The sequence below is a fragment of the Suricata suricatta genome, chromosome 3, assembly GCF_006229205.1.
Source record: "Suricata suricatta isolate VVHF042 chromosome 3, meerkat_22Aug2017_6uvM2_HiC, whole genome shotgun sequence".
Taxonomy (NCBI): domain Eukaryota; kingdom Metazoa; phylum Chordata; class Mammalia; order Carnivora; family Herpestidae; genus Suricata; species Suricata suricatta.
The window spans coordinates 692,458-715,847 of NC_043702.1; the positions used below are offsets into that span (position 1 = coordinate 692,458).

Below are 23,390 nucleotides of genomic sequence, written 5' to 3' on the forward strand. Positions count from 1 at the left end.
CTCTCCGCCCCCTTACCCGCTCCCTCTGGGCAGCCCGCAGCGTCTGCACCAAGTCCCTCAGGGCCTCTCGCACAGAGGCCACGTCCACCTCTGGGCAGTGGTCCTCGGGTGCTGGTGAGGGCCACCGGAGTGGCGAGCGGGACCTGGCGAGGGGGCTGGCGCGCTGGAGGCCATCCGAGCCTGCAGGACAGTGGCAGCTGAGGGCATGTGGTGGGGACAGGCTTGTGGGTGCCCTGTGCCCCTCTTCTCCCCTTGTCCCCACCCACAGGGAGCTTAGGGGACGGGCACAGGGTCTAGGCCCCTCGATGTGTGGGCTGTGAGGCCCAGGGCGGGGTGTCAGAGCCAGGACAGCAGCCTACCCAAGGCCACTGAGGACACTGACCTGTCCTGGGGCGGCGGGGTGGCTCGGGGGAGCCTGAGGGACTCTGTCCCTGCAGCCCCAGGCCGAGGCACAGCGTGGACCATAGCCGGCCCAGCTGGGCCTCCGACCGCTGCCTGGCGCCTTCGGCCCGGGCCAGCTCCCGCTCCAGGCCGTGGGCCCGGCGGCCGGCCTCGCCCAGGCGCGCCTGGAGCCCATCGGCCACGCCATCGGCCTGCTGCAGCTTCCCAGCGATGGCGTGCAGCTCAGCCCGGAGGGTGCGCTCGGCCCCCCGGCTCTGGCAGAGCCTCTCCTCCAGCTGCCGCTCTCGGGCCTGGGCTCCAGCCTCCACCTCCTCCAGCTTCCGCCGCAGCCTCAGGACCTGTGGGAGGGGTGCCAGGGCTGCGTCCCAGAGCCGCCTGCCCCCGCAGCCCTGCCCCGGGCCTCTGTCCTCACTCCCTCGTTGGCGCGTCACAGCCAGGGGGCCTCCGGCCCACCTCCTAGCCATGAGGCAGCGGGATGATGCCGACCCAGGTGGCGAGGGACACCTCAGGACTGCAGAGCACATCCCGCAGGCAGACACGTGAAACCCCCCAGCCAGCCGCGGCCCTAGGCTGTCCCCTCCTGTCCCCTCGGTCCCCTCCCGCCTCTTGCAAGCCCCATGCTCATCCCCTGCTGCTCTTGGCCTGCGGTAGCAAAGGCTGGGTGGGCACCATCCCACGGCCAGGGCCGGGGGCCTCAGGGGGCCCGACAAGACGTCGTGCCTTCCGAGGGTGGCGCCGAAGTGAGTCCGCCTCCCCGGGCGCATGGCAGCTACCGGCTCTGGGCAGCCGCTCCTCGGCCTCTCTTGGCCTGGGCCACTCTTTCTACCCTTTTGCTTCACTCCAGCCCCACGGTGGCCCTTGTCCCTCGGGTCTGCTGCTGGGCCCTGGTCCCTCTCCTGGGCCCTGGTCCCTCTCCTCTCTGGCGGCCTGGGGTGGGCACTGAGGGGCCGCCCTGACCTCCTGCCGCTCCGTGGCCACCTATGCCATCATTTCCAATGAGGTCACCCTGCTCGCTACTGCCGACCCTGGTCACCGCGCGGCCTGTGGCCCCGAGCCCCTGGGGTGGTGCCTCTGAGTACCTGTGAGTGAGTGACGGAAGAGACAGGGCCACCGTCACCCCGGGGCAGTGACAGGCTCCTAGCTTGAGGCCACAGAGCCTCTGCCGGAGGCGTGCCCTTCCCCTACGGTGGCCGGCGTTAATGACCCCATTCACAGGCGGAAGCGAGGAGCCGTGGGGTCACACAAGGGTCACACAGGTTGCGGGAGGAGAGTCTGTGTTTTCCGCGCATTATTTGGGGTCTGACCCAGGGGGTCCCACACAGGCCAGGCTGTGCTCAAGGGGGGGTGCGGGGCTGCCTGGCCATGCGCAGCTCAGCCCTGCCACCAACAGAACCAGGCCTGCACGCAGGGTCCGTGGAGCTGGTGTGGGGGCTGGCGTGCAAGTGTGTGTGTGTGAGCATGTGCATGTGTGTGTGCATGTGTGCATGCGTGTGCCAGGCTGTGGGAACACGGGTGCAGCATGGCCTCGAACCCAGAGGCTCTTTGAGAATTGGGCATTTGGGGGGCCCTTGCCTGTCCCCTGGCTCAGAACTGTCATGTCACCTGGGGACTGTCCCTTTCTAGAACACGGGAACCTGACTTTCACTGCACTCGTTCACACAGCGCCCCTGTCCCTCCGCCCTGGGACGCGGGACAGAAGAGAAGCAGACTGGCCCACGCAGCGCACGAGGGCGCGAGCTGGCCGGGCGGCCTCCGTCCCTGCCTGGCCAGCGCCTCTGCGTCCTCCCCGGCCGCCTCGGCCTTCCTACCTCCTCCCCGGCCGCCTCCGCCTCCGCGGCCAGCCTCTGCCGGCTCTGCTGCTGCTCCTGCATGCCCTGTGCGCCCCGGGCCTGCAGCTGGGCCATCTCCTGGCTCTTTCTCCGGTTCTCGGCCTCCAGCATGTTCACCTGCGAGGGTGGGGTGGCTCCAGTGGGGTTGCGGGCCCCTCCCGGACCCCTGCATCTGCTCGCGTGCCCTGGGGAGGGGGCCTTCCTCCTGGGCAGCTCCCCGATTTGGGCCAAGTCCAGTTCTGGGCGATGGGGGAGGTGGGTGGCGGGAGTGCCCTCCAAGACCGTGCTCTTGGAGCGGACGGACTCCTGAAGCTGCTCTTCTCTGAGGCCAGGACACCCTGTGGGCAAGGAGGGGGCTGGGCTCCTCACTCGCTCCCACTCACAGGGGCCCTGGTCTGACAAAGCTCTCTGTGCTTCAGTGTCCTCAAGCTGGAAAGGAAGGTGCTAGACCTTCCTCCCAGGAGGTCTGTGGGGGGAAGGGTAGGAGAGGGCACAGCGCACGCCTGGTCCGGAGGGAGCCCTGGACCACGGGGCCCTCCTGCGCCGTGCACCTCCAAGACCCTCCAGGCAGAAGCTTTACAAAATGGCTGCAGCTGCTCGGACCAGCCTCCCGGCGCCCAGCTGACGGCCAGGGCGGCCAAGGCCACGCGAGCGGAGCCACCTGCGGGCGAGCCCAGCCCTGCCGTCAGGTCCCCGCTGTGGAGTCCTGCTGACGTGAGCACGGCGGGCAGAGCCAAGGCGCCTCCTCTGTGCCCTTGTTGCATTCCCCACCTCACGGCCCATGAGCATCAAAGTGGTTGTTTTTGGCCATTAATTTTGAGGCTTGTCATCTGTACCCCATGGGGCAAACCCAGCCAGGAGCCTCATGAGTCAGAGCAGGGCCCTCCCGCTGGGGCTGCAAACGTGGGGACAGAATGTTCCAAAGGCACAGGCCTTGAGGCCACATCTCAGAGCTCTGGCTCTGTGGTCCAGCGGGTGCCCTGGGGGCTCCTGACGGAGCGGGACCGGAGCGGGAGGGCCCAGCTCCGAGGGGGCGGGGCCCAGGAGCGCCCCTCACCTGTCTGCCCAGGTCCCGGAGCTCCCGGAGGGCGGCGGCTCGAGCCCGCTCCTCCTCCCTCAGACTGGCCCGCAGCTCACGGGCCTCCCTCTGGGCCGCTGCTTGGGCCTCCTCCAGCACCAGCACCTTCTGTTCCTTCTCGTCCTTGGACCTCTGAAAACTGAGCAGAGTGTCACAGGCTGGGCACCAGCGTCTCCCACAGAGACCTTCCCTCTGCCCACCTCACTCTGGACAGAGGCCTCTCCTGTGTCCGGGCTCTAGAGTGTCCCAAAGCCCAGCCTCCTTGGGGCTGCCTAGGTCCCCTAGGGCACACTGGGTCCGGGTGCCCAGCTGGCTCTGCCCCCTCCACACTCTCGACCTTCCCTCTGCCATTCTCCGCATTCCAGCCACACTCCCAGAGACCCAATGTCCAGCCCCAGCCTGGCACCTCTAGTGCCCCTCTGCGAGGCGTGCAGTGCTGGCCTCCTGTCCCTCCCACGGGGGGCCTCCCAGAGCCCTGGACCAGGCCCCACCGCCTCCCTCTGCCCCCCCCCCGCCCCGCCCCCGGTCCCTGGGACTTGTGCTGGACGGGAACGCACCGCGGCCAGGGACAGGTCTGTTGGCATCCCAGCCTGCCCCCTCACACGCAGGCACCGTAGAGCCTTCCAACGGGCAGCTGGCACCAGGAGTTTAGCGAGTCTACCCACCACCCCCTGGCCCGCCTCAGTAGGACACCCGGCATCCCACACACTTTGCCCCTGGGGTGGACCTCGGGGCCGGGAGGGCCCCGCGCCGCCCCTCGGGCTCGTACCTGGCCTTGTCCTGCTCAGCCCTGCGGAGAGCGGCCCGCAGCTCGCTGTTGGAGCTCTGCAGCACGGCCTTCTCCCGGGCCTCGTCGCCCAGCGCCCGGCGGGCCTCTGCGGCCTCCCTGTGAAGGCCCTCGCGGCTCTCCTCGCTGCCCTGCAGCTCCTGGCGCAGCGTGGCCAGCGCCTGCCGGGCCTCGTCCAGCTGTGCCCGAAGTCCCTCGGCCTGGGGGCGGGCACGAAGCTGTGAGGGCCCCTGGGGGCTGCGCGCCGGCCTCTGGCTCGGGTACCCCCAGCCCCGTGTGCTTGAGTGCTTGGAGGAGAAGCTGTCGGCCTGGCTCTGCCCACCTGGGATGCAGGTGCTCCACGAGGGCTGGTCCCAGAACTGGGGAGCCGACAGCCTGGCCCTGCCGGCCCTGGTGCCACCCCTTGCTCCCCAGGGGATGCTGGGCGCCGGACGGCAGGGACAGCATGGCACGGGCTCTGCCTGCACGTCTGCCCTGCCCCATCCCAGCCCCAGCTGCTGCCTGCTGGCCTTCAGCAATGCCCTGGCACCGAGGCTGCCGGCCACCCTGACGTGCGCAGCCGGGCCAGTGGCCCTGGCTGCCGACCCCTGCTCCGTGGCCCTCAACTCCCTATCCTGTGGGAGGCAGGGGTTGTCCGGGCGATGGCGCCCCCAGAATCCTCTGGCAGCACGAGGCCAGGCTGCCCAGCTGCTGGGCGGTAGGTTGTCACGGTCACCAGTGCCCCGGACAGAGTGCCGCACAGAAGCATGGACACGCTACGCCCAAGGGTGGGGGGCAGCTGAGGGCCTAGCCGGGCAGGCCTGGAGCCAGCCAGAGCCATGTGGCTCACGTCCACTCTGGACTCAGGACTCAGCAGCCCGGACTCCTGCCCTGGGCCACTTTGCACCTCGGAAAGCTGCCCCGAGGATGGGGAGAGGCTGCAGGTGTGAGTGCTGTCCCCTGTCCCTGTTCCAGGCCCACAGTGGGACACCCATCATGCCGGGTATCACTGTGGGGCCTCCGGCCCCGGGGGGGGCTTCTAGGGGCTTGCTCAGTCTGTGGCCGTGCGAAGCACCCTGAGTGAGAGCCAGAGCCGGGTCACGGTGGGGCCTGGGGTCCTCACTCCGCCTGGGGACACACGATACCTCACCTTAGGACCCCCCCCCAGCCCCTGGAGGGAGGGTCTGGAGGACAGTGCAGACCCAGGGAAGGGGCGGCCCACCTTTCAGCACCCAGACTATGGCGGGGGAGATCTCCAGGCTTGGCCAGGACCTCTGCTCTCCCGCAGCCCAAGCTTGTGCTCCGGCCCTGACCAGGGTACTCTAGAGAGTGCCTGTTCAGGCTGGGGGTCCCCCGGGAGGAGGTGCGGGGGCCTGGCAGCATGCCGACAGAGGGGAGGCCCGAAAAGGCGCTGGTTTGCCGAACGCAAGCCCCGCACTGCTGGCTGCTTCCGCCGGACGCTGTCCAGGCCCTCGGCCGGCCTGGCTCCCGGGTCCGCCCGCTGTGATTGCTGTTCGGGTTGTGGGAAGGGCCCGGGGCCCCCCTTCCACCCCCCACATGTGGGAGCCACAACTGTGCAGGGCAGTTTCCGCCGAGCTCAGCAAAATCCACCGGGAAGGTCAAGGACCAGCACAAGGCCTTATCCGTCATAAAAGGAGCTGTCTTCATTCCCAGGGCAGAGGGGATGAAAACAAGCACGGCAGAGCTGGAGATGGCCCCCCTCACCCCTGCACCCCCACCCGCCTCCCTCAGCCTCGTGAGAACAGCCATCCTCTTTACAGGAATTTTACAGCCAAATCACTTAATGTGATTATAATAATTATTTCTTTACTAGAAATTGTATAAACAGAGTCTTTTGAAATCTCCTGCAGGGAGGTGGTTCCAGGGCTGTGCACAGCCTGAGGGAAAGCAGGGGAGGGGCTGGATTGGGCTCTTGCCTGTGCGTGTGTGTGAGCGCACACGTGTGTGCTCGGTGTGCATGTGTGTCTGCAAGCAACCAGTGTGAGTGTGGCGTGTGCACCTGCACGTGTGTATGCACAAACACGTGTGCCCGTGTGCTCACACATGCGTGATGCACGTGCATGTAAGTGCACGTAGAGCTGTGTGTACTCCTTGTTGCACATTTGTGTGTACTTCGTGGTGCCCACGTGTTTCCCTGTGAGTGTTGTATCCACATGAGTGTGTGTGTGTGTAGGCACGTGTACATTGTCACTTGCGTCCATGCGTCACAGGGGCGTGCATGGGTGTGAACTGTGCAGTGGGCTCACATGTGTGTAGGCACATGTACACTGTCACTGGTGTACACGTGTGTGCATGTGTGCAGAACCGTGCACTGAGTTCACGTGTGTGCACGGTCATTTGTGTGCATGTGTGTGCGTGTGTGCGGGGGTGTGCAGAAGTGTGCATGTGTGTGCACCGTGTATTGGGCTCACGTGTGTGTACGCATACATGGTTACTCGTGTGCATGTGTCTGCAGGGTGTGCAAGGGTGTGCATGTGTGTGAACTGTGCACGAGCTCACGTGTGTGTAAAGGCACACACGTGTGGACTCCAGGCAGCACTGAGAGAAGCCTGGACGTTCCTTCAGTTTAAAGGCTGCGCAAACGTTATGGTTCCTATGGCGACCGGGCCAGCCTGGCGCCTGGAAGGCCCTTCGGGGCCGCTGCTCCCTGGCTTGTTCCTCCTGCCCCCGCCCCGCCTCCTGCTCCCCCACCCCCTGGCTGGGGGCCTTTCCCTGGCTGGGGCCCCTCTCCTTTCTGGGGGTTCCCTCTCCTTTCTGGGGGTTCCCTCTCCTTTCTGTGGCCCCTCTCCTTTCCAGAGGTTCCCTCTCCCTTCCGGGGCCCCTCTCTGGGAACCTGAGCTTCTCCGGAGGCCCGTGCTCCCCTCGCTCACCCTCCAGAACACATGTGCTCCCGGCCTCCTGGCCCCTCTCCTGCAGCCCCTCATTTTAAAACCTCATTTTGCTTCCCCGTGTGGTCGCTGACCCGGCCTGACTCTGAAATCTGTTGAAAGGAGACCTTTCTCTTTGGGGCCAAAGTAAACAGCTTGTCATGTTAAATCATGCTCTCTCCCTCCCTCTCCCTGCACTGCAGGGCCTGCCCCTGGGGGGGTCGAGGGGAGCTGCGGAGCCCCCCTCCTCCTCGCCTGTTGAGCTCATTTTGCCGGGGAGCGCTCAGCCACCCAGTCCTCACACCCCCACTGGGCGCAGGCTTCCCCTCCCCCTGTCCCCCATGCCCTCCTGCCCTCCCCTCCCCCAGGCTCCCCGTCCTGTCACATCTCCCTCAGAAACACCTCCCCGCTCTGGCCTGCCTGCTGGGCCGCAGCCTGGCCCGCCCCCCGCTGCAGGCCACGGGCACACGGCTCCTGGGGGCCCCTGTGGCAATGCCCGGTCGGCCCTGGAAACACCACAGACCCCCACAGCTCTGCCCTTCTACCCCCGGGTGCCCCCAGGGCAGCCTCACCCCACCCCGTGCCCGGTCCCCTGGGGTCGTGCGTCATGCCGCACGTGGGCTCCGCCAGGGGCTGGTAGGATGGAGGGTCTCCGGGCGGCGGGTCCAGCTTCCCTGCCCCGCCCCCACCCCATCACACCTGCCTTTCTGAAGGCCTTCTCTCCCCTTCTGCTGACACCCCTCCGAGCTCCCGGCACCCTCTCCAATCCTCCCCCCGCCCCCCGCACCCCTGCCGGCACCCCCTCACTTCTCTCCCGGCGTCGCTTCTCTCTGCCGCCATCTCCCGGAGACTGTCCCTCAGAGCCGAGGCCTCTCTCTGATGGGCCGCGATGGCGTCCTCAAACTGGGCCTGCAGGGCCTTCAGCTCCGCAGCCGTGGCGCCGACGGTGGCCTGGAGGGAGCGGCAGGCTGGCCACGGCGTCCAGGGGCAGCCCAAGGCTCCAGCAGCGGGCGGACGGCCACCTGCTGCCCCGGGGCCAGTGGGGAGGCTCGGGCCGCCCAAGGCGGGAGGGCCCCAGGCCAGGCTTCCCATGCTGCCACCGCCAGTGCCACCACACCGGCCCCAAGGGGACGTGGCGATGAAAGGAGGGGTCTCGCCGTGGGAGGGGCTGGCCCTGTCCCCCAAGCCTTTCCTGTGGAGCCTCCAGGCCGCCAGGCCAGGGCAGGGCTGGCAGCACGGACCTGGTCAGGAACTCAAGGGCTGACCTCCTTCAAGCCTGAAATGTTGCTGTTGGGTTCACTCCGCTGAGGGACCGAGAACAGCCACTTGGCAAACAGTGCTGACGTCAGACCCGGCCAGGCAGTGTGCTCGCCCTTCAGGCCCAGGACCCGGGTCTGGGAGAGGCAGCCCTGGTCTGCGGCCCTGTGGTCCGGGGCGTCTACTGCGGTCACACACCGGGGCTCCCCTTCTGAGACGAGGTGCCTCCAGTTCCCCGTCTCTGGGACCCTGCCCATCAGTGTAGGGCAGACAGGTGGCCCCAGCTCAGAAGACATGGTGGCGGGGGGGGGGGGGGGGGGGGGGGGGGGGAGGGGGGGAGCTGGGTCCCAGGACAGCCCTGTCCCCAAGCCCAGGTGAGCACAGGAGCCCCTCAGTCAGTCTGGCCCTTGGTTTCCTGAACTTTCAAATAGGCAGGTGGCAGCATTAGGGGACGCCCACTATCCCTGCCAGCCTAAACACGTGGGCACCCACAGATGTGGCTGGAGAGGGGCCAGGGGGCTCTGCCTGCACCCCGCCCCTGCAGAGACCACGAATCCACACTCAGACCTTCATCGGGGACTCGGCTTGGCCCGATGGGCCCTCTTCTCCAGCATTACCCGGCGGGCACTAGGAGGAGGTGGGGGTCCTGGGGGTCCTCTTTGGGGCTTCCTCCTCCCGCCCCTGCGACCTTTCTGCACTGACAGGCGTCACCCTGGGGGGCCTGTCTGGCTGTGCCCACAGGGCGGACCCAGCGGTGCTGTGGGGGCCGGGCCGGGAAGCCCCGCACAGCAGAGCGGGACACGGTTCACCCGAGGAGGCCCTCCACCGCCAGGGGCTTTTCTCATGGCGCCTCACATGGCTTTCCTCGTGGGCATTTCTCCTCTCCTTCTGTCCCCAGTGGGTTTTAATTTCCACTTTCCTTGCCAAGGGGCCAAAGTGACTCTTAATGAGCTTGTGGAGGTGCCTGCCCCGCTGGCACCAGGCATGGAAGGCTCCTGACGGGCCCGTGGAGTTGGGGGGCCAGCTCGGGGGTCTTGCGGGGGTTCCTTGTTCCCTGATGCTGAGTGGGATGGAGGGGGCAGCGCGATGGGGATGGGAGGACGGAGGGCACCACTCCACGGGCCCCCCATCTCCCAGCTGTGCCCGCAGAAGCACCGGCCAGCCTGTGACAGAGCAGGGTGGGGGCTCCAGGGAGAGGGGCTCTTGGACGAGACTTTCCTGGATGTCAGGAGCGCCTCCGGGTGGCGGTGCTCAGAGTGACCCTGTCGGGCGGTACTGGGGAGGGCGTGGGAGGCAGCCAGCTCCTAACTGCAGCCCGCTTTCCTGCCGACAGCGGCCCTGGCACAGGACTGCCTGTCTCTGCCTCCCCGAGGCCCTGCATTGGGTGCCCACCGGTGCTGCTGGAGCAGGTGCCGTCAGCGACCGCGGCTCCGCCTCCTGCCGTCCCTGCTGGGCCGGGCACCGCAGCCCATGCTCCGTCGACACGCTCACTCCCCGACTCGCTGAGCCATTTGCTCAGCTCCAGTGGGGCATCTCACCCTGCAACCTTGGGGCCGGGGCACCCCAAGGACAAGGGTGGAAAAGGGTCTCTTGGACTAAAAGCATAGATGACGAGGTGCCGGCCTGGCCTTGCGCCCTGGGCCATGCTGGCTCCCTGCAGTCTAGGGGCGTGGGAAGTGCCCCGTGTGCCTCCAGGCTGCTCCCTGCCAGCTTCTGCTCAGTGCCAGCCCCCCCACCCCCACCGCAGGCCGTGACCTGAGCTCCCCATGCAGTCCTAGCTCTGGCCACCTCTGCCTGGGGGTGGGGGGGCTCATCCCCACCTCGCCCACACTGCTGGGACTGCACTGCATTGCATAATTAGGCCGAGGCCCCGCACCGGAGACAGCAGCGGGGCCCATGGGGTGGGGACACAGGGCCCCCCCGGGTCGCTGCCCCCACTCTGAGCGCCGGTTGCTGCTGCCTTTCCCGTTCCCGGACACAGGCTCCCGATGGAGTCCGGAGCCCCAGGTGACCCCAGATGGCTGCCAGAGGCGGCCTCAGTGTACCTGTGGGCGGCTGCCTGTGGGGGTCTCTGCCGTCCCCCATCCCTCGGGGAGGCCCTTCTGCTGACTTGGCTGGAGATCTCTGCGGAGTCCTCTCCAGCGAGGCTCTGCCTCGGGCACGATGCTGGCCTCTCCCGGTTCGGGCTCCCCTTTGGAGGCACCTCTCTAACGAGCCGGCCCTGAGAGGCCTCGCGCACATTTCCTGCAGTTCCATTTTGCCAAGTGCATCTCAAGTGCACAGACAGACAAGGCTGGATGTCGGTGGGGCTGGCTCCTGCCCTCCTGTGCTGCGGGCTCCCCTGCGGCCCCGGGCCCTCCTCTCTGCCCCCTTCTGGCCAGGCCCACTGCTGGGGACGGGGACTCGCTCTTGAAGCCCCCACCCCCTGGCCAGCTTTGGTTCACGGGGCCTTTCCTTCCCATCAAGGCAGCGTCTCCTCCCAGCAGGACACCAGGCATTCCCTGGAGGAAATTGAGACTCAGGGGCTCAGGATAGAGGGGGCTGTGTCCCTGGGACCAGGCAGCAAGGGGGTGTGCCTGAGGGGCTGCCAGAGCCTGTCGGGCAAGGCAGCTGGCGAGGCAGGTGCCCAGGGCTCACCTCGGCTTGCTCTCGCTGGCTCCGGGCCTCCTGCCGCACCTGCCCCAGCTCCTGCCTGGCTCCCAAGAGCTCTGCCCTCAGCAGCCTCCTCTCTGCTTCTTTCAGCGACAGGGCCTGGCATGAATGGGGGTGGGTGCACTTGTGAGGGTCAGGGGCCTCCATAAGGAGAGGCTGCAGCAGAACACTGGGTGCTAAATTTCTGCCAGGATGTGTTGTGTTCTTGATCCCACTCGGCTCAGGGAGGGGCATCACGCCGGAGGCAGCCCTTGTCCCGAGTCGGGTCCGTGGGGCCGTTTTACTCTGACACGGTCCAGCTCCTGTGCCTGCGCTCACTCAGTTCTCTGCACACTGGGCTGGCTGATCGGGTGGGTGGACGGTCAGACACAGAGATGGATGGCGGATGTGCATGGACAGCTGAGCGTGTGGACGGAGGCAAAGATGTCTGAGTGAACAAGTGGACAGACGGGCACGTGAGTGGTTGGAGAGATGGATGGTCATGGGAATGCCTGGAGGGATGGGTGAGTGTGCGGATCGTTGATGGGTATCTAAGGGTGTGAATGGACAGACGTATGGTTAGGTGTGTGAGTGGGAAATCGGGTATGTGGAGAGATGGCCGTTATGCGGGAGCACAGCTGAGTGTGTGGACAGAAGGATGGCTTTTCAAATAAACGAATGGATGACAACAAATGAATGGAGGGACAGTCAAGTGCATGGATGGATGGATGGATGGATTGGTGGATGGATGGATGGATGGATTGGTGGATGGATGGATGGATGGATGGACGGATGGATGGACGGTAGGTAGGTGGGTGGATGTCTGTCCACTGGAGCTGCTGTGGAAGGCTAACGCTGCAATAGTAGCGATCCGGCGACATCACCGTCTTTCTGGGTCAGAGAAGGCGCAGTGAGGTGGACGTGAGGCCCCCCCACCGCCCCAAAGTCCCTCATCACCTCTTGCATCTCATGTTCCAATCGGAGGAGACTCTCATCCTGCTCTTGCTTTACGTTCTGAATTTCCTCCTTCAGAGCCACATTCTTTGCTACCAGCTTCTTCTCCTGTTCCAGCCGGCGAGCTGCCGCTTCCTTCTCCTCTGCCAGAGACAGACTCAGGGCCTCCTGGGCCAATGCAAAGGGACAGGCTCTGAAGACTGCACAGGTCAGGACATGCAAGACCAGCAGGTACCTGTGGTCCTGAGTGAGACCTGGGTCATGGGACATCAGGACCTGACAGGACCCAGGGACTGCCCAGTCCAGTCACTAAACAGCCCTTGTCTTACACAATGACAATAAAGCAAGGGCAGGGTCTCACCACCTGCCACCCCTAAGCAGCGGCTCAGAAACCTCCCCCGAGCCTCCACGGTCACAAGATGCGTAGCATGTCAAACAAGGCCTTGCAGGGGCCTGTGACCAGTGGGACAGCTCAGCTGGGGGGCAGAGTCCCCCCGACCACCGGCCCTCCGACTGCAGTCAGGCCAGCCAACCCCAGGTCTGGCCTCTTCTGTGGGGGAGAAGCCCGCCCTGTGCACACACTCCAGGCCCTGGGTCGCCCACGTGAACTCTGAGTCCTCCTCTGGGCCCGCCACCGTGCGCCTGGGGCCCCTCTCTCTCCTGCCACGTCTCACAGGCTCCCTCCCCCGCGCGTCTGCTGTGCTTTGGGACATGGCAGACTCCCGGGAAGTGGCCAGGCGGCTGGGTGGCCCCAACGGAAACAGACCTTTTCCCTCTGGAGCCGAGCCAGGTCTTCGTGGTGAGCCAGCGCCTGGCTCTCCAGGGCCACCTGCATGTCCTGCTCCTGCTCCGCCACTTGCCGCCGCAGCCGCCCCACATCCCCCTGCAGCTCTGCCTCCTGGGCCTCCCAGGCGCGTTTCAGCTGCTGCATTTCCACTGTGAGGTGACGAACGTGTCAGGGACTGGCCACCGGGCCCCACGGCAGGGAACCCCTCGTGGCCCTCACAGACTCGCTGTGGAGCGACGGCCCCATGAGTGACAGCCACCTGCTCTAAAGAGGCTGCCAGAGCCAGCGGGGACAACGCACTCTGTGCCCGACTGCAGTGTGTGTCCTAAATTCCCACCGTGTATTGGCTCTGGTCAGGCCCACACAAGGCAGGGGGGCTGGGCGGGGAGCACTCAGGCTGGATGGGGAGCCCGAGGGCTGGGCAGGGAGCACGGGAGTTGGGTGGAGAGTACTTGGGCTGGACAGGGAGCACAGGGGCTGGGCGGGGAGCATGGGGCTGGGTGGGGAGCACACGGGCTGAACAGGAAGCACAGGGGCTGGGCGGGGGCCCACCAGGCTGACCATGTGACCGCAGCCCAGCTCTGCGCCTGGGCCCAGCACTGAAAGCAGGCCGAGCAGGTGCCCGTCCCTCCTAGACGACAGTGGCATGACCCATCCAGCCACATGAGCTCCAGGCCTGGGTTCGTGCCCCTTCAGGGGACTGAGGAGTGTGAGCAGCGCGTCTGGGGACTGAGCTCCTTCGAAGGGGAGAGAGGAGCGGAGAGCTGCCCGAGGCTCACCCTCCAGGGCCTGCTGCGCGAGCTGCGCGCTCCGGGCCTCTGCCTCCAGCCGCTCCCGCTGCGCCTGCAGCTGCGTCGCCAGCTGCCGGGTCTCGAAGAGGCTGCTCCCCAGAGAGTCCCTCTCAGCCCTGCAGAGAGTCATCAGACAGCGGAGCAGATCACCCAGGCCCAGGAGGGACGGCGCAGAGCCCACGTGCTAGATGACAAACAGTGTCCACCGAGGCTGGACTCACCAGTCAGAAGATAAACAGAATGAACACTTCATTCTTTATTTTTAACTTTTTTTTTTAAGTAGGCTCCACGCTGAATGTGGGCTTGAACTCATGACCCTCAGATCAAGAGTCATGAGATCTACCAATGGAGCCAGCCAGTGTTCATTTTAAATCTCTAAAACCAAATTAGGCCCTGCACAAAATAATCTTTCAGGCGGATTAAAAAGCTACATGAAAAAAAAGCACAATGACAAATAAACAACTCAGAACTATAAAAACTGTAGAAAAAAACAGAAAGGTATTTTATAAATTTCGTAAGCAAAACACAAAAGCCAAAAGCCAAAAACAAAGAGGCCAGTGGATGTGAATACACTTAAAGGGGTTGGGGGCTTATGCAGAGAAGATTTTGCAAACCAACTTAAAAGACAAGGGACAAAGAGTTAATAACCATCATATGCAAAGAGCTCCTACCAATCAATGACAGAAAGTCAGCTGATCCTACAGAAAAACGAGAAAAGTGACTGTTATTCACAAAAAAAAACCACAAGGGGGGAATGAAAATATAAAGCTTGCTCAAGCTTACTCGTACTTGAGGAGATTTAAGTCACATCCACGTGGTGTGACTGACCACGCATCAGATTGACACAACTGTAAATAATGCTTATGTTCAGTGTTGCAAGGGTGTGAGGACCTTTTCTTTGTGAGCGGGAGGCTAGGAAATTTCCAAATTTGAAGAGCGCCTATCTTTGAACCAACAATTCCACTCCCAAGTGTCGGTTCTTTAGAAACACACACGAACCAAGTACGCCCGCACAAGGATGTGCGCTGCAGCTTTACGTCAGCCACTGGTTGGACGTGGCTTCGCTGCTGACATGTGGCAGAACGTCTAGAAATGGCGGTGAGTCTAGCGAACTGTTTTGAGGACAAGGAAACTCTCTTCTCTATTGTCTTATCTCTGAGAAGCAGCGTGTAGGAGCTGAGCGGCACGCACAGCGTGATTCCACTGCATACAAAACTGTCGCGGTGTTTCTGTGTGCACAGACGCAAATGTCCAGAAAATGCCTGCAACTCAGAGCAGCGTTCACCCTGGGGGGGGTGTGAGGTGGCCTGAAGGAGTTGTCAGAGGACAACCAGTCCACCCATCGGCCGTCAACCAGCCAGCGAGCATGTGATTGTCACTGCGCCGGCCCCGCATGGGGTGATGGGTGGTGAAATGACCTGCCACCAAAGAGCACAGGTGCATCCACCACAAACACTCAAAGAAAAACGCTCACATGAACACACAAATGGCAGACACATAACCCCGCGCGAGCCGATGGGCCGGGGAGGGCCGTGGGCCCCGGGGGACCTGCTCACCCTGCTGGTGCCCTCTGCTCCCGCTGAGCAGGCCTTTATTGGGTTTTCTGTTCCTATATCTGGGTGAGCCTCCATTTGCAAAAGAGGTTTGTCTGTGAGGATGGGCAAGGACCCGGGACTCAGAGGGTTCTGATGGCCCCCAGGTTCTGGAGTTCCAGGAGGAAACCTTCTCTGCAAGAACACTTAGATGTCCCTGAGGGAGCCCACAGGCTGGGGACAGAGGGAGCCAGCGTTTGGACTTCTGCGGAGGCTGGGGGCCAGCTCCCCTTGCCAGGCGGCAGCCTGCAGGAGCCCCGCTCTCACCTATGAGTGGAAGTGGCCCTTGCTGTCAGTGCAGCTCGCCCGGCCCCTGCCCTCAGCCTCCTGGTTCCCTGGGGCTGACACCGCGCCTGGCGTCAGGGATGGGCGTGGGACCCCAGCCTGCCAACCTGAACCCTCTGATTCCCAGGGCTGGTTCAGGAGCATCAGTGACAGCAGCTTTTAGGTTTTATGGGGAGAAGGACACTGTGTCTGTGGGAGGAGGGAGCCTGGAGTGGCCCATGACCATGACCATTTGCCACCTCTCACCCTGACTCTGCCTGAGAACAAAATCACCTGAGTTAAGTAGCACTGAGCAGGGAGAGGCGGGATTCTGACAGCCTGGCGGGAGCTGCTGGATCCAGCCTCGCCTGAAGCCCTGCGTGCCCTGAAGTTAGAGCCCTGAGCAGACATCCCATCCCTTTCCTCTGCTGGTCTGTCTGGACTGGGCTTCTCGTCCCTGCTGTGTGGCCAGTGTGGCCCCCTCTCTCAGGAGTGCCCGCCCAGGACTCTCACTGGAGTCACTTCTTCTAGATGCTCCTCCTAGCCAGGCTCTGTTGGCCTCTCACTCCCAACCTGTCTCCCTTGTAGACACAACATTGTCTGCCCTACAGTCACTGAGTGGGTGCCTGTCCCCTGCCACACGGAGGGTTCTTTGAGGGTGAGACTGTGTGGCCCCTGCTGGCAGGACCCCAGGTACCTGAGGTCGGCTGCCTCCTCAGCTGCGAGCCGGGCCTGCCTCTCCAGGGCCTCCTGCTTGGCCAGCAGCTGGGCCCGCTCCTCAGACAGAGCCTCCTTCTCCTGCAGGGTTCGCTGCAGCGTGTCCCTCTGGGCCTCCTGGTCCCGCAGGCTCTGGGCCAGCTGCTCCTCCAGGGCCTGTTTCCTGCCTGTGACCTAGAGGAGGGGAAGGGACAGCCCAGCGGAGAGTGGGGGCGTCAGGAGGGGCCTCTCAAGGGGAAGAAGCAGTTTAGTGCTGAATGGCATGGAGGGAAAGGTGGGGAGGAGAGTGAGCACAGGACAGACTGGACCCAGAAGTACACACGTCCATGTTCACAGCAGAGGGGCCCCCGCTCCGGTAGCCATGATGGGGGCATCCCTGAACCAAGCACCTGCAGAGGGGAGCCAGCTGCCAATCTGAATGGTGACCTGGGTCCACCCACAAGGGCCCAGGGGGCAGGAAACCCCACACGGCGACGGCAACAGAAGGTGGCCAGAGACCAGGGTGCTCGGACCGGCACTTCCATCAAGAACATCGCAGGGATCTGGGCAGAATATGACCCAGGAATCTGCACAAAGCCTGAGCACTGCCCAGGCAGCTGAGGCCTCACAGGAAGGGGGACAGAGGACCGAACCTGCCACTCGGTATCTCTTCTCTCTTCAGAATTTGTTGATTTAAAAGTTTTGGTGGAGATGTTGAGAAGCCAAGGAAGCTTCTGGCAGAACCCTGGCCTTAGGGAAGCCAAAACTCAAGGTCAGAGCCATCCTCACACAGGGGCCCGAACAAACACTGCAGCTTGAGTTGTGGTCCCTGCAGGGGGCGTCACCCTGGCAGTGATGCTGAATCGGAAACAGACCGCCTCTCATCAACTCTGAAGTCTGGGTGTAAAACTGTAGCCAGGGACCATGGTGACCATTCGCTGTCACTGCTTGCCAGACCAAAGTAAGGACAGTGTCATTGAGATCCTGGAGTTATTTCTATAGTTTTTACCTATGATATTTAGCATTTCATCAACATTACCAGGCACATCAGGATCATATGTCAAAAAAGGAAACCCCACATGTAAAAATATAGAATGCCCCCTTGGGTAACCAGATATTGGAGTTATGGGACACAGAGTTTAAAATGGCTATGATCAAATGTTCAAGACGATGGGTGGTAAGATATAGAATTTCACAACGAACTAGAAACTAAATATAAACAATATAATTTAAAAATACAATAACCCAAATTAATGACTATATGAGTTCAATGCCGGCTTAGACAGAAAAGAGAACTAATAATCTGGAAGATAGATAAAAGACCATGTTCAGGTTGAATCATGAAGAGAAAAAGGGAGGAAGAACACAGAAGAGAGTATAGTAGACATGCAGGGCGAGGTAAAAAGGTCCAACATATGTACAATTAGAGTCGCAGTAGGAGAGAGAATTTTTGAACAGAAACTGCACAAGAGTTTCCCAAATCTACTAATGCACATAAAGCCACAGATTTAAAACAAGTCATAATCCTCCAGTAGGAGAAATACAAAGAAAACATCACAAAGAGTATATTGAAGTTTTCTGAATACCAAAGATAAAGAAATATGTCTTTTAAAATCAGAGGCAAACACACATTGCCTTAAAATGAGCAACAATTCAACTGACATTTGGCTTCCAAAGAGCAACAATGAAAGCCAGAAGATGGTGGAATGAATTCATCAAAATGCTGAAGGAAATAATGGCTAGCCTAGTATTCCATAGCCAGGAAAAATATTCTTCAAACATAACGCCTGGAACTTTCCGCTTCCAATAGTGGCGAGGGACGTCGTTGAAGACCAACCTTCTCACCCGGAACAGCTAGAAAATCTACACAATGTACCCCCGACATAACTGGATGAGGGCCTAAGAGATGCCAAGTGGCCAAGACCCAAGGAGATGTGGATCCAACTGAGCCCAACACTCTGTCACGTATCTTCCTTGAGGTATCTGCCAACCCCTAAGTAGTGCGAGGCCCAGAGCCTTGGCCGCCACGGATAAAGCCTTGGCTAAAAGGCTGGGAACTTGGCTGTGGTTTCAGTGGGTTTAAGACTAGGGAGACCTAACCTGGAGTCAAAGCTACCAGAGCAGCTGGGGCTTGGGAGGTGAAAACATCAGAGATGGGGGAGACTCAGATTCTATGTTGTTGTTTTTTTAATTGTATTACTTTTTTAAATAACTCCCAAGAAGTACAGGGTCAGGGGACCATGAATGTGAATGAGAAATGGCAGCTGAGTCTGAGAAGTCAGGTAGAACTTCGGGCAAGCTTACAGAATTAAGAAAACAAAATCTGCAGTTAGCGCTCACCAAAGTTGGAGGGCCTGCTCGACACCCCACGCTTCCAGTTAGGAGCACAGGAGCCTACATTATACCCCGGGGTGCACCGGAAATAGATGGCTCCTCACAAAAGACTGAAACCCAGCTACAAACCAGCTTGATCCGGGACTGGGTAAAACTGACCCGTCCCTGCTTTATTTCTCAAAATCAAAAGCAAATTCCCTCTGGAAAAAGTTGATATCCTTCAGAGCCTCAAATTATTTCTACAAAAACATCAAGTGTAATTCAATAAAAACTATTATGCATATCAGGAGGCAAGATCAAATGACTGAAAACCAAGAGATGGAAGACAATAGAAAGAGAGCCATTCGGGGATCCAGATGTTGGAGTTATCAGAAAAAGATTTGAAAAAGATTCTATGCTTAAGATACCTATGAAGATAAAGAATTTTTCCAGATAACTGAAGTGTGTGTGTGTGCGTGCATGTGTGCACGCATGTGTGTCTAGTTAAAGTGACTGTTTAAAGCAAAAATATTAATAATACATAGTAGGGCTTATAATAGCACATGTAGAAACAAAATATATAGCATCCAGAGCACAAAAGATGAGAGGAATAAATGTAATGCATGGCTGGGAGGGTCTTTTTGAAGTAGTAAAGTATTATTTGAATATGAACAATGCACATCATAAGTTTAGAGTCATTAACAAAGCAATAAGGAACAGAAGCGCAGCTCAGAGATATCACCAGAGAACCTAAAATGGAACACCACATAAATATGCAGCTGACTCAAAAAAGGCCAGAATGGAGGAGTGTAAATGGTTTTTTAAATGAGACAAATAGAAAACAAATACCAAGAAAACAAATACCAACAGGCTCCAACCAAACATATCAATGGTTACACTAAATGTAAATGGTGCAAACACTCCAATTGGTAGAATTCCAGTCTCTTGGTGGAGACTGTCAGAGTAAAAATAAAAGCAAGACCCAACAGTACGCTTTTTACAAGAAGCACATTTTAAACAGACAGACAGACAAATTGAAAGTAAGCCTATGGAAAGATATACAGTGAGAACACTTAGCATGACAAAGCTGGTGTGGCTGAATCAACATCACAAAGGGTAGGTGTCTAGCGAAAGAGGAAATAAGAGAGAACGCTTTATAGCAATGAAAAGTCAATGCATCACGAAGACACGGAATACTAAATGTGCAAACACCTAAGAATAGGAATTCAAGACATGAGGCGAAAAGTACGGACTGAAATAGACAACCCTACAATCATCGATGGAGATTTTAATGCCCTTCCACCACTAATTATTAGAACAAGGGGACAAAAGCCACCTGCCAAGTAAAACAAATAAACAATTAAGACAAACCAACCACAAAAACACTGAGGACACGGAAGATTTTAGTACTACTTGATCTAATTGACATGCACAGACTCCCCATCCATCAGTAGCACGGTGCACACCCCACTCACACGAGCACGGGACGCTCAAGACACGCGGGCCATAAAACACGGCTCAGAACCTGACATCCATTCAAACAGCATGGAGTGTGCTTTCTGACTGCAGTGGAATTATGTTAGAAATGGGCAGCAAGTAGGTTATTTCTAAACATAGGAAAATCCCCATGTTTGGGAGTTAGGCATGTACATGAATGGGCCACAGGCCAAGAGAGAAACCGCACGCGGACGAGGAGACAGCTTGAACCGCACGGTGAGGGGCACAGAGGGCGGAGGAACGAGCAGCTGCGCGAGTCGCCGGACCCGCGCCCGCCTTTGCTCCAGACCTTGCATCGCACGTCCAAACCCTCCTCACACGGGAAACGGCAGACTGGGATGACTTCACCAGTGAATTCTGCTAACATTTAGGGAAGAGACAACACCAGTGTCAAAACATGTTCGAGATATCAACAAATACCCCAACTTCTCTCATGAGGCCCTGGTGCCAAATCCGACAAAAACACTGTGAGAAAGAAAATCACAGATCGATAGTCCTCGTGAATATCAATGCAGAAATCCTTCACAAAATATTATTAAACTGAATCCAAAGACAGATGAAAAGCCTACTAACTTATGGCTAAGTAGGCTTTATCTCAGGTAGGACAGGTTGGTGTAACATTAAAAATCAGTGTAATTCACCCCACTAATAGAATGAGGAAAACAATGATATGGTCATGTTATAAAGTAAAAGCAGTTAAAAGAATTCAAAACTTGGGGCACCTGGGGGGCTCAGTTGGTTAAGCGTTGGACTTCGGCTCAGGTCATGATCTCATGGTTTGTGGGTTCGAGCCCCGCGTCGGGCTCTGTGCTGACAGCTCCGAGCCTGGAGCCTGCTTTGGATTCTTTGTCTCTCTCTCTTTCTCTCTCAAAAATGAATAAACATTAAACAAAAAAAGATTTAAAAAAATTCACAACTCATCCATGATCTAAGAAAACAATAACCCTGTCGGCACACTAAGAATGAAGAGGCGCGTCCTTGCTGTGATGGGGGGCGTGAAAAGCCTACAGAGAACATCGCCCACAAGGGTGAAAGGCTGGACCCCTTCCCGTGACTGGTGTCGGTGGAAACACGGCCACTTTTGCTTCGTTTGACTTTGTTCCATGGCTGTTTAGTCAGTGCATCAAGAGAAAAAGAAATAAAAGTCACTGCTATCAACCAGAAAGAAAGCAAAACTATTCTTTTTTGGGTTATTCACAAATGCTCTGAGCATGAGCACGTAAAAGCCTGGCACTTGTGAGTGAATTTGTCAAGGTTACACGACTCAACGTCTAGATGAGACGGTGACCCATACACTAGCAATGAATGCTGGGAAAATAAACACAAGGCAATTCACAATATCACACTCAAGATTTAATTTCATCAAGCGTGTGCAAGACCCCTACGCCGAGCACAAAACCCAGCTAGAGAATTAAGCAAAGAGAGAGACAGAGCCGCAGCGCATTTCATGGACAGACACCTCACTGTCGTGGAGGTGTCCAGTCTCCTAAGACTGACTTATAAAGTCAACACCATCCCCGTCGAGGACCTACGAGGGTTTCTGGGGGGACAAAATTTCACAAGCTAATTCTGAAATGTATATGGAAATGTAAAAACTTAGAACAGTCAAAAACATCTTGAAAAAGAAGAAGATTGGAGGAGTCACACTACTTAATAAAGCTTACTAAAAAGCTACGGTAACTAAGGGTAGTTTTGGAGAAGAACAAACAGGTTGATTTGCACAGATCGACAATCTGGTCTGTGCACACACACATGTGTATGATTGATTACCTTCCTACAAGTCCCTCAGGCCACTCAAGGGACAGTCTGGTGCTGGAACAACTGGAGATCAGTCTGAAAGTAACCGACTCCAGTGCCTGGTTCACACAGTGTACCCGTGGTCGCCATGCTTTTGTGTGCATCAGAAGCCTTCTGGAGGGTTCCTGAAGATCCAGATTTCTGCCACCCACCCTAGAGTTTCTGATTCAGTTAGGGTTTTATTTTGTTTTGTTTTTGTTAATGTTTATTTTTGAGAGAGAGACAGAGCGTGAGCAGAGAAGGGGCAGAGAGGAAAGAAAGCACAGAATCTGAAGCAGGCTCCAGGCTCTGAGCTGTCAGCACAGAGCTCGATGGGGGCCTTGAACTCATGAACTGTGAGATCGTAACTGACTGAGCTGCCCCGGTGGCCCTGATTCAGTCGGTTCTGGAATCCGCGTCTCTGTCTAGTCACCAGGTGATGTTGATGCTGCTGGTCTAGGGAACACACTTTGAGAACCACTGCCATACAGAAAAATCAACGTGAAGTGATCACAGACCTGCGTGTAAGAGCTAGGTGACAACACGGGAGGGTCTTTCTTGTCCTTGGGCCACACAGAAGTGACTCAGACAGTACCTAGAAAATACTAGCCATACGTTTTTTTAAACTTGGCAAATTGGATTTTGCCAAAGTTAAAATTTTTCACCCATCAAAAATGACACTAAGAATATGCACAGGCAAGTCACAAACTCGAGTAAACTCTTCTAAGTGCATCATCTGACGGGGTTCTCGCGTTCAAGATACAGGAAGAGCTCCTACACGTCTGCAGCCGAAACACAAAACCCAGTGAGAATGGGCAAACGTCTTGAACAGACACTTGGCAAAACAAGTTGTACAAATGTCCAATAAGCACACGAAAATGTGCTCAACCTCACTGGTTATCCAGGAAATGAGAAGAGCTAAGAAGCAGAAACGGATGCTGCCAAATGTTGCCAAGGCCGAGCAGCCCTGGAGCCCCGCCCCTCCCCCCAGCCCGGCTGCGGCCGCAGAATAAAGGAACACAATTGCTTTGGGAAGCCGCTTGACAGCGTCTTATTACGTTCAACACACACCTAGCAGGCGACAATTTCACTCCCAAATAAGTACACGACTTGTGCACCAATGTTCACAGCAGTCTTGTCCATTACGGCCCCAGACTGGAAGCAAGCAGGTGAGCGGGTGAGTGAATGTGGTTTATTTGTCGGAATGTTACTGTGCTGTCAACACCCGCCCCCCCCCAGCTCTTGGTGTGCCCGACAGCCCGACTACTCGCAAAGACATCCCAACGAGAAAGAAGGTGGACACAGAACGGTCCATTCTGCCGCAGGTGAAGCCAGGGCATGGGCCAGCACGTCGGAGCAGAGCCCGGGGCCCGGGGAGCCCGCCCTCTCCCGGGAGCCTCACAACGCACCGAACCGCGCGCTGGCTCCCTGAGCATAAATCACACTTCAGTGAAAGAAGGGGGAATGGACGACTGGACACGATGGGACAGAGCTGAGACATGGAGGGAGGCTGAGCCGAGTCCCAGAGGGGACAGGGGACAAGCAGTCGGAAGGCTGCTGGGGGCCAAGGCTGCAGGCACAGGGTCCCACGTGGGGCCACACGCTGGGGCCCGACAGAAGCCCGCGGCGGTGGCACTCCTGAGCCCTGCTCCGCCGGAGCCTGGCGGCCCCGGGAGCTGCGGGACGCCCGCGGCGGGGAACGGCCCGCGGCACACGGGGACGCGGTCCAGGAAGGAACCGAGGCTGGTGGGAAGCCGCTGACGCCGAGTGTGTGGAAATCAGGGAGCAGAGACAGGCCCCACGTTAGCTCCTCTGCAGACCCCTCAGCCCCCACCCCTGTCTCTACCCTCTACTACCCGCCCCCCCCCC

At 59.0% G+C, this 23,390-nt stretch overlaps 1 protein-coding gene across 1 annotated transcript in view; it reads right to left on the bottom strand.

The window, feature by feature from the left end:
- The window catches only part of CROCC2 (ciliary rootlet coiled-coil, rootletin family member 2), a 64,894-nt gene that overhangs the window by 15,225 nt on the left and 26,279 nt on the right, over nucleotides 1-23,390 (bottom strand). Inside the window, exons 16-26 of the mRNA XM_029933511.1 lie at nucleotides 15,937-16,130; nucleotides 13,372-13,499; nucleotides 12,572-12,741; nucleotides 11,809-11,973; nucleotides 10,858-10,971; nucleotides 7,771-7,914; nucleotides 4,079-4,296; nucleotides 3,289-3,448; nucleotides 2,211-2,348; nucleotides 383-740; nucleotides 1-180 (exon numbers count right to left, since the gene is read on the bottom strand). The exon at nucleotides 1-180 is cut by the window's left edge and continues 174 nt beyond it. Coding sequence (XP_029789371.1) covers nucleotides 1-180; nucleotides 383-740; nucleotides 2,211-2,348; nucleotides 3,289-3,448; nucleotides 4,079-4,296; nucleotides 7,771-7,914; nucleotides 10,858-10,971; nucleotides 11,809-11,973; nucleotides 12,572-12,741; nucleotides 13,372-13,499; nucleotides 15,937-16,130 — 1,969 coding nt within the window. The remainder of the gene's footprint in view (nucleotides 181-382; nucleotides 741-2,210; nucleotides 2,349-3,288; nucleotides 3,449-4,078; nucleotides 4,297-7,770; nucleotides 7,915-10,857; nucleotides 10,972-11,808; nucleotides 11,974-12,571; nucleotides 12,742-13,371; nucleotides 13,500-15,936; nucleotides 16,131-23,390) is intronic.